The following is a 10,000-nucleotide window of genomic DNA, read 5'->3' on the forward strand; positions in this document are numbered from 1 at the left end:
TAAGAATTGCTACAAAAGTTATTGGTATTACTACTGTTCCCCAAAACCTCACAGAGATTGTGTCGTCGTTGGAACATACAATTCGGGATGCTGTAATGAATATTTTTGTGACAAGTAAGTGTTTTTTTTATGGTGGTGATTTGAGATCATGTTATGATAGGAAGAGAGCTGGTAGTTACGGTTCTTTGCAGCGTGCCTTCGGCCTCTAACTGCAACCCCTTTCGTTCCTTTTGCTGTACCTCCTTTCATATTCTCTTTCTTCCATCTTACTGTCCACCCTCTCCTAACAATTGATTGATAGTGTAACTGCTTCGAGGTTTTCCTCCTTTTTACACTTTAGAATATTTTACAGTCAATTTCCGTTCTTTGTTCAGTTCAAAATCACCTTAAGTCATTCCTTGTTTCTTTACCGAAGTAAAAATGATTCTCCTTCTTCTCACCTTAATCCCTTTTTTATGCGGGACTGCCTTTTTGGATGATACCTAACCTAACCGAATCAGAAATGATTAATCAATGAGAATAACTCTTAGAAATCAGCATAAGGTAGTCATGGAACACATCTCGGTTAGTAGACTCCTGTCAATGTCTCGAAATCTAGAATTCACCAGATTAGAATTGATAAATTCCCATTGATTTGCAGATTTTCATAGAATAACTCTCACACCCTAAAGACCTCTTCCATGACTGTTTCCTCAGAGTACCCTCCATAAACATTTCTTTAGCCACATTTCTTGGTTATTTTCACCTGTTTGTGGTTTTAACCCATTCATTAGGTATAATACTCTGTTATGAACTTCCGTGTTCTGAGCAAGCTTTTTTATACCTTATGTGTATCCATTACTTAAGGAACATTCTGGAGAATATTGAAAATCTTTCTCTGGCATGGCCGACCACATGACCAAACTCTTCGCATTTCCCCTCAAGTACAACATGCAGATCGGACAAGGGTCAGTACTACGCCATTGGGGACACCTGGAGCCCAGCCGACGAGCCTTGCAAGAAGTGCACCTGTCAGGCGGACGGAGACGCCACCAAAACCGAATGTGTCGCCAGAAACTGCCCCGATCCGCCAGGCCCCAATTGTCGTCCACTCACCCTGCAGTTCCAGTGCTGTCCTTACGACTGGGATTGCTCTGAGTAAGGCCTTTCGAATGTTTATAATTTCCACTGCCCTGTGACGATGATGAGCTGCATTTTTTATGAATTTTCATCTCCTTGTGCTTCTCTCAGTTATTATCAAAAACTTTCTTGTTCGTCAAAAGGGTTTCATGATCAAAAATTAATGTAAGATCTTGTTATTTTCGTGAGGATTTATCACTTAAGGGAGGCTGAACATCACAATAGAGGTTGCAGCTGTTATAGCTTACTCGGGACGCGTGCAAGATTCTCCCCCTAACGAATAAGTTGTACACATTATATTCCTAACTTAACGTAAATTAAAACCTGCTAAAATCTACGGTCAAACAGAGCCTTGTTTCGCCAACGAAAATTAAAATGAATATGCTATATTTTATTAATAATCATTTTTCTGTACTGTTTAACATGCACATTGTTTATCTTTTACGTTTTTATTCTAATAGATAAATCATAAATATCCTATCCTAAAATTCCTTGTTAAGCTCTTCCACAGACCTTTCCTACCCCCCTAACAACAACAACAACAACAAAGTAGTTTGTAGGGGTACTCCCCGAGTAAGCGAAAATTATGTGGGTTTTAGCCTACGATCGAAGAATAGGAGTGAAATTTAAAATAGCACCGCAGCTGACTAGCTATATATCAACTGCAAACATTAAGTAACAACAAGGTTCAGCTTGGTAAGCAATTAAATTTTGATATCATCGTAATAAAGACAAAGAATATTAAATAAGGGTAATATACGTAATACAAAAACGAAATAGCGTAAACTCTGGCACATCGTTTGTGTCGTGAAAATAAAAATTCTATGAGTAATAGATGGAAAGATTGTTCCAGATATTAAAGAAAACCCATGGAAAAAAGATGACGAAACAGGGAATATGCATTTGTTAATTGAGTATTTTGAGAAAGTTATCGTCATTATCACTCATTTTGGCATGGGTGTGAACTTGGTGTAGGTCAGAAGTATACCTCATATTTGCGAGCTTGTAAATATCGTTTATACTTTGATGAAACGGAAAAATAAGCCTCCATGCAATTACAAAATCATCTACTTATTACAAAAATCATCTACATTGAGTATATAAAGCGTCCCACTCCTAACTGTTTACGTTATCTTCTGTAATAATAAAATCCGTATCGATCTTTCTTGTTTGTCCGCCCCGTGTGGGGACAGGGTATTATTAGGAGGGTAAGGGAGATATGACACATACACCCTGTTCCTGCAAACCTGTTTGTCCGCCATAGGTGGGGACAGGGCAGGTAGGGGGGGGGAGACATGAACGTGTAGCGCTGGATTCCGGCGCAGCGTAGCGCGCACCATCAAGCTCGTTTTTTCAATATTTTTTCAATCTATTTTAAATAGCAGTCAGTTCATTTGACCTGACATTGGTGAGGCATAATAATGTATGCAATTTCTTTGGGAAAATTACATCTGAATAATATCACTCGAATGGTTTTGGGTTGTGAAAGAATTCGAAAGCACCACTAGTTTATCAGAATGGTCTTGACCTGCCACCTTGGTGGCCGAGAGTTCGATTCTTGGGCATTCCATTAAGGTGTTAGAGATGTGTATTTCTGGTGATAGAAGTCCACTTTCGACGTGGTTCGGTAGTCACGCTTAGCTGTTGGACCTGTTGCTGAGTAACCACTAGTTCTCTGCAACATAAAAACACCATACAAGAAAAATCTGTGTCAGCATTTATTTATGAATATGGCATAGATCATGCACTTTGTTAAATTGTATAGTTATTTCACCATTCTCGCTTCCTATTTTTATTATTTTATCCTCAAATGGTAACAGCTACCAGAGTAGGTAGTCTTGCTTTGCTAAATAGTCTTTAAATCTTATGCTACTTCATTTTTACAAATTTAGAATAATAATAATAATAATAATAATAATAATAATAATAATAATAATAATAATAATAATAATAATAATAATAATAATAATAATAATAATAATAATAATAATAATGAACTAAGGAACCTCCGCAAACGAGGCTATAATATTGACAATCAAAAGCCACAGTAGTGTTAAAATATATAATAATAATAATAATTATAATACTTTGGTAGAAGACTCTCTTTTAGGCAAATGCTGTTAAAGAGAATGGCAGAATTAAGCGAGTTGATTTTATATATTGTTTTTTTCTATTTATCTTACAATTCACTTCTCAAGGTTCAGCGATGTTTCCGAGTAACTGGCCAATATTCATTTTGGGACTTTCTAAAAATGACAGTAATAATAATAATAACAACTTTCAGCTCATACTTAATCACGACGCCAAAGAAATGGGTCAGAGGGCAGGAAGCGTCTATCTGCGTCTTCCTCATCGGCTCACCAGACATAACATTGAATTTCTCGCTCAAAGACAATTCGGAGGTTGTGTCCCAGGTCAGCCTAGAACAAACGGGTAAGTAAGATCTCTTCTCTCTCTCTCTCTCTCCTCTCTCTCTCTCTCTCTCTCTGTTTTTGTTATTTTATTTTTGTTTGTATGCAGATATCTTTCATATGGTAATATGATTCCTTATAGTTATTTTCCTTAGATTAAAGATAAAAGACTTCAGGTATTGACATATCTGTTTTCAAACTGGAAGCACTCCAATACTTCGGATACATTATTGTATTATGGAATTATAATGGACCTGAAGAAACTTTTCAAATGTTTTTTTTAAAGATACAGTGGACCCCCGTATTCGCGTTCTTGACATTCGCGGGTTTCTCTATGGACCATGTCTACCCTTTATTCGCTGTAAATTCGCGTATTTGCGGTATTTTTCTATGAGAAATGTCCACAAATTCCTGGGTTTTGTCATCAGTTTCATATCAATATGCACTTTTTGTGATAAAACTATTAAAAAACCAGGTGTAAACATTTTTAGTGGGTTTTTCCTTGAGTTTTTTATAGGGGTTTCAACTATTTGCGGATTCTAGCTATTCACGGGATGTCTGGTACGCATCCCCTGCGAATACGGGGAACACTAGTACCAAATATTAGATATGAAAGCCTTACCAGTGGGAGCACGGCAGTAGCAACAACTAGTATTGATTTAAAGCCTGAAGAGAAGTTATCAGAGTTTGAAGAAGAAGAAGAAGAATTCCGTGCTTTATGCTAATATATATAGTTTATGGATATTCTTTTGTTGGACTGTGGTAGTGTATGACAAACAAATCTGAATTTCATTAACAAAGCATTTTTCTCCTATACAGCTGCAAGCGGATACCACTGTGTGAATGTGACAGTTCCCAGCAGCACTGGGTATAATTCTGTGCTTGAAATTTCTGGAGAAATAAACACTGCCTCCATCTCCGAAAAACGCGACCTGATTCTTGTGTCCCTCTCCCAGACTTTTATCCAAACCGACAAATATCTGTACATGCCGGGCCAGTTAGTGCGGTTCCGCATCCTGACCATTACTGGAACGAGAGCTCTCGTTTCTTATGAAGACATTCCAGAGATATGGATCATGTCGCCTAGTGGCAGAAGGTTGACGCAATGGAAAAACACCCCTAATCCAGTTGGACTGCTGCAGTTGGACTTCCAGTTAGCTGAGGAGGTGGAAGAGGTGAGGATTTCTTCGAAGATCAGTTAAGGCATTAGCGTGCCTTCAGATTCTTTGATATTACTTTACAGACGAATGAGCTGTCTAGATTTCGTTGAAGGAAGTACATGGTGGCCATAAAGTCCCAGTACCATTAAGAGTATTTATTGCTCAGAAACCATATAACATAGAGTAATGCAGTTTTTTGTAGAATGTTCTACATTTCCTCAAGTTTACAGTCAGAGCACTTCATTCTACAAAAAAAACTGCTTTAATCTATGTTATATGGTTTCTGAGCAATAAATACTTGTAATGGTATGGACACCATGTATATCCCTTGTGAGCATACTCTTACAACTCTTTATCAAGCCATTGTTGCTCTCTCGCTGTTCAATAACGATAGAACAAAGAGTCATTGGAAAGACTGGAGAACAAGTTTGAGGTGAAACTGAGAGAACTTTTGATTTCATTCTTTGCAGGGCACTTACCAGATTTTCGTCAGAACCGAAGAGACAAGAGCATCGCAGAGTTTCAAAGTGGAAGAATATGTGTTGCCAAGATTCAGCCTCACCATTCAGCCACCCCCTTATGTCTTGGCAACCGACACAGAGGTCGTTTTCTCTGTATGTGCCAAGTGAGTATACTTATCACATTCCCAGTAATAATTAGGAAATGTCTCAGGGGTTAGAATTAGGAATTTTACTTCATAGATCATGAATGAGGAAGTCCTGTTAAAATGAAACGTATACATACACACATACGTATATCTATACACAGTGGTTCCCAAGCTTTTTCTTGATCACATACTATATAAGACGTGGTGAGAAAAAACCCAATAGCATATATTAACGGACATTGCAGGGTTAACAATAGGTCCTGGTCACTTTTTTATCCTGTAATGCCCGTTTATATATGCTAACCTGTACTGTGTTTCTCGTTGTTCTAATCAGTCTTGCCCTTAGTAAAGGGTTGTTAAGACCGAAAGATCTCAGGCAGTTCTCGTTTTTTATTTTCCTCCGTGGCATTACCTTTAATTATATAATATATATATATATATATATATATATATATATATATTATATATATATATATATATATATCTGCATGTGTATGTGTGTTATTCTTATTTAATTAACCCCTTTTATATATTCATTCACATGTCATACTTTCAACAGTAAGTACTGCTACTTTTCCCCTAGTGGGGACAAAGGTTCATTGTATACTTTAGCACCAGGTCGCCATATTGAACCAATTAATCTAACGTCAAAGTTATCACTGAAAGAAGACAGACAACGAGTTCGTCAGGCACCGCCATAGAGTTTAAAGAAAAATGTTCAATTACACATTGAAGGATCCTCATTCTGAAATTTCTTCTCAAAAGGTACACCTTTGGTCAGCCTGTCAAGGGAACTCTTAAGCTGTCTGTGACCAGGCCCTATTATTATTATTACTACTACTACAATCAACCAACGTTTGTATATGTGGAGAAGGTACACTTTAACTTGTTTGCAAACAAGAGATTTGCTGTTTTCAAAGTAAAACATGAATATATATACCAAAAACGAAAATCGTATCGAATTGATCTCATTAGCAGACAATTTGAAAATGGAGATAAACTCATCCAGTCGTCCTGTTAGTGGTATTTAGCTCCCTTTATGACAAAAAATCATTGATAAACTTCAAAAATCTGTTTCCTGTCTCAGTTTTTATTATTATGGTACTCGTGCGTCTTGAAGCTGACAAAAAATGCACTTAAATTTGTTCAGAATAGAATAAATGTTAATGCACTCAGAAAAAAACATTCTGTGAACAGTTTATTGTTTTAAGGTTGCTATGCAGTACGACGGATGATTTCATATCCTTAAAACGATGTGTATATACCTACTTTTGTATGTTTTAGAATATTTTTTCTTCTTATTTTTAATGCATTCTATTAAAGCCTGTTGGTTGAAGTGAATAACTGAAAATTTATATTTCCAAATGGAGAATTTGCTCGCCTGAGTAAACTCTTTTCTTAGCTGTAAGATTAATGTTATTTTAGAATAATGAATTTATTTCATCTTAGATATGCTTTAACTACTTCCTTAGACACTCAGCGGTTGTGACGAAGTCAGTGTAGCAACGGTTAACATTGGTTACGTCGGATATCAAATAGAAGTGAAAGGTTCTTTTGTGGAAGAGGGAACAGGCAACGTCGCGAATGCCACAGCTTCTGTGGAAGTGCACTACGCATCTTCCATTTTAGAAACCATCACCCCTGAAGAAAACGTGAAACCTGGACTGCCGTTTAACTTCAGAGTAAGTCGACTTTCTTTCAAATTTTTCCTGCAAGAATAACTATCTAAAAAACATTGTTGGTGGATTTCAAGATATCTTTGCACCACAACTTTGGCATTTACTATTTTTCTGTTCTACTTACAGCAGATATAATCCTGCCTGTGTAACCAAAAACTGCACAAGTTACAATTGTTTAGAGCATTGCAAAATCTTTTCGAACTTTTTATAAACTTCATTTTCCTGCAAGACGGGAGATAAATATAATACTACTTTATCAACAGTTCATAAATGACTTGAGACATAGTAAATATTTTAAACAATCTTCTAAATGCCGATTCTAATGCTAAGTAATTTTTTAACATTATAACTAATATTGTACGATGAAGTGAAGTCTGTATCTTTACATTACCATTTTTAGGGCTATACACGTTGGAAATATGGAAATAAACAAAACGTGATCCGACCTCCAGCTTACTCGGTGCTCATGCTAAAATCTACGGTCAAATAGCCCATTGTTTCACCAACGATAATTAAAATAAATACGCTACATTTTATGAGAAATAATTTTTCTGTACTGTTTAGTATACACATTATTTGTTCTTTAACTCAAAGCGAAACACCTTAGTCAGACCTTTTTCGGCTTTCCTAGCCCCCCAACAAGAACATCAACAACAACAATAACAATGTGGTTTTTAGGCTTACTCCCTGAGAAAGCGAAAAATTAATGAATGGAGATATGTATCCCCCGTAATTCTCTCCATTCTTGGTAACTCCTGTAGCTTCTCTCATACTTAAAACAAATAAATAAATGAAAATAAAATAAAAAAAAGTAATCCAAATCGCCCGCTGCCTAATCCACGAGAAAATAATTCAGTCATGCATCACTGATGCAAAGATAATTCAGTCATGCTTCACTGATGCAAAGATAATTCACTCATGTCTCACTGATGCAATAATGCGAAGATCCTCGGGAAAGTATTTTTCTGAACTCACAGCATTCCTTAAAGTTAACACGGTCCTACGTTAGTTTGATTTAACTCCAGTTCGAATACATTAATCTCCACATTTTCCTGCACAAGTTCTTGCTCTATGTTGAGCAACAATTGTGTTTAGTATCGTTATATAGTAAACTGTATTACTATGTAAAAGACAGAAGCAAAGCCGTCATCAGTGTTTACATTAAAAGTTTTGAACGTCAGCACTGATGACATACGGTGTTCAAACGTCTAAGCTTTTGTCTTCAACATAGTAAATATAGTTTACTACATATTCGCTGATTTTCATTACACTGTTTTTCGCGATATTGTGAATCTCTTAGCAACGTTAGTTTTATCATTATCATTTGATTTGACTCAAAAGAATAACGAAACGGGTCTGACAGCTGGGGGAAGTTGGCGGCCAGCTATAGATTGGTACAAAACGCTGGAGCTGAACAGCACGGTGACATTGGCTTACCTGTGGATGGATCTATTGGTATAAATACCACCTTTTCTGTAACTTTTCTCATTCATCTACCTGAAGATAGAGACAGCAGCAGTCTCTGGAATATAGTATTTTCTCTCTAGATTTTGGCGTTTTTATGGGGTCCTTTTATTACATGGAATTCTCTTGTCTCAGAACATTTTTACCAGCAGTCATATATATATATATATATATATATATATATATATATATATATATATATATATATATATATATATATATATGGAAGGAGATAAAAGTTTAAAAAGTTGCACAGCTATGAAATGGTAGAAAACGCTGTACCTAGCTGACAATGTGTCCGGAAGGGTTTCTGCACAAGAGCTAAATAAAGGACTGTCCAGGTGACACGAGCAACCTGGCCGTGTCCCTTCGAGACAGTTTGTTTTAGAATGGCTTTTCTCCTGCAGGTGAAGGTGACTAAACCAGGTTCTTCGACATCCGAGGGCGTAATTGTTTCAGTATGTGTGGGCTATGGCAGTACTTGTAAAAACTACTCAGCGGATGAATCCGGAATCATCAACGCCTTCATTCCTCCTCACCTTCTTGTGGACTCCTCATATGCCTATATTTGGGTAAGTTCAAATGTCGTTAGATATGTAAGCCTATCATCAGCGATAAATTCAGTTCATGTCGTCAAAGTATAGTTACTTGGTAGCTGAAGATTGATGTAGAAGTTTTAACTACTTTTTTTGTAAAATATTGAACGTTTTTTTGGTAGTTGCTAATATTCCATTAATATCTCTTGGGAAACTGTTAGAACGCTTCCCAGTAATCAGAATGTTTACAAATACTACCGTTGTAACAAAGTTACATAAAAATTGAAATTACTGTTCTATCACTTGAAAGCTGTATTGCTTCCATTCTGAGTTAAAAATAAGTAAGTAAAACGCGACAGAGTTTCTTCAGCGTAATCAAGTTCTCTGTACAGCCATCGAAATAGATCTATCTTTAGGTGGTTTCGGTAAAATGCTGTATGAGCAGCGGCCATGAATATCTCAGCCGGCCGTGTTGGCCTGCGTTGTTACGTTACCAGAAGCACGATTATGGCTAAATGTAACCTTAAATAGAATAAAAACTACTGAGGCTAGAGGGCTGCAACTTGATATTTGGTGATTGGAGGGTGGGTGATCAACATACCAATTTGCAGCCCTCTACCATCGGTAGTTTTATAGATCTGAGGGCGGACAGAAAAAAAGTGTGGACTGACAGACAAAGCTGGCATAAAAGTTTTCCTTTCAGAAAACTAAAACATGAAAGAACCATAAATCAGCAACTTAGATGGGTTTTTTCTACTCCCAGAGTTGATTATCTGGACTATATCCAAAAACACCAAATTTTTTGAACGAAAATGAACAAATTCTAAGTTAATTTGACACCACTCACCCTAAAATACAGTGTGGAACCATAATTTCTTTAATATCATCACTGTAACATTCCAATGTAACGGCACTACTCTCACAAAAATTTCTTGATACATCACCCCACTGCTTGATCCCCATAGCCAGGTAGTGTTGTCAGCTCACCTCACGCGGTGCACTGTAGGCATTACTTAAGGTTCTT

At 36.7% G+C, this 10,000-nt stretch overlaps 1 protein-coding gene across 1 annotated transcript in view; it reads left to right on the forward strand.

Annotated features, from left to right (window-relative positions):
* The window catches only part of LOC135222122 (alpha-2-macroglobulin-like), a 149,352-nt gene that overhangs the window by 125,861 nt on the left and 13,491 nt on the right, over nucleotides 1-10,000 (forward strand). The window contains exons 4-11 of the mRNA XM_064260291.1: nucleotides 1-114; nucleotides 925-1,137; nucleotides 3,404-3,552; nucleotides 4,350-4,705; nucleotides 5,161-5,315; nucleotides 6,063-6,171; nucleotides 6,770-6,979; nucleotides 8,848-9,012. The exon at nucleotides 1-114 is cut by the window's left edge and continues 105 nt beyond it. Coding sequence (XP_064116361.1) covers nucleotides 1-114; nucleotides 925-1,137; nucleotides 3,404-3,552; nucleotides 4,350-4,705; nucleotides 5,161-5,315; nucleotides 6,063-6,171; nucleotides 6,770-6,979; nucleotides 8,848-9,012 — 1,471 coding nt within the window. The remainder of the gene's footprint in view (nucleotides 115-924; nucleotides 1,138-3,403; nucleotides 3,553-4,349; nucleotides 4,706-5,160; nucleotides 5,316-6,062; nucleotides 6,172-6,769; nucleotides 6,980-8,847; nucleotides 9,013-10,000) is intronic.

Source organism: Macrobrachium nipponense, chromosome 3 (genome assembly GCF_015104395.2).
Source record: "Macrobrachium nipponense isolate FS-2020 chromosome 3, ASM1510439v2, whole genome shotgun sequence".
Classification (NCBI taxonomy): Eukaryota; Metazoa; Arthropoda; class Malacostraca; order Decapoda; family Palaemonidae; genus Macrobrachium; species Macrobrachium nipponense.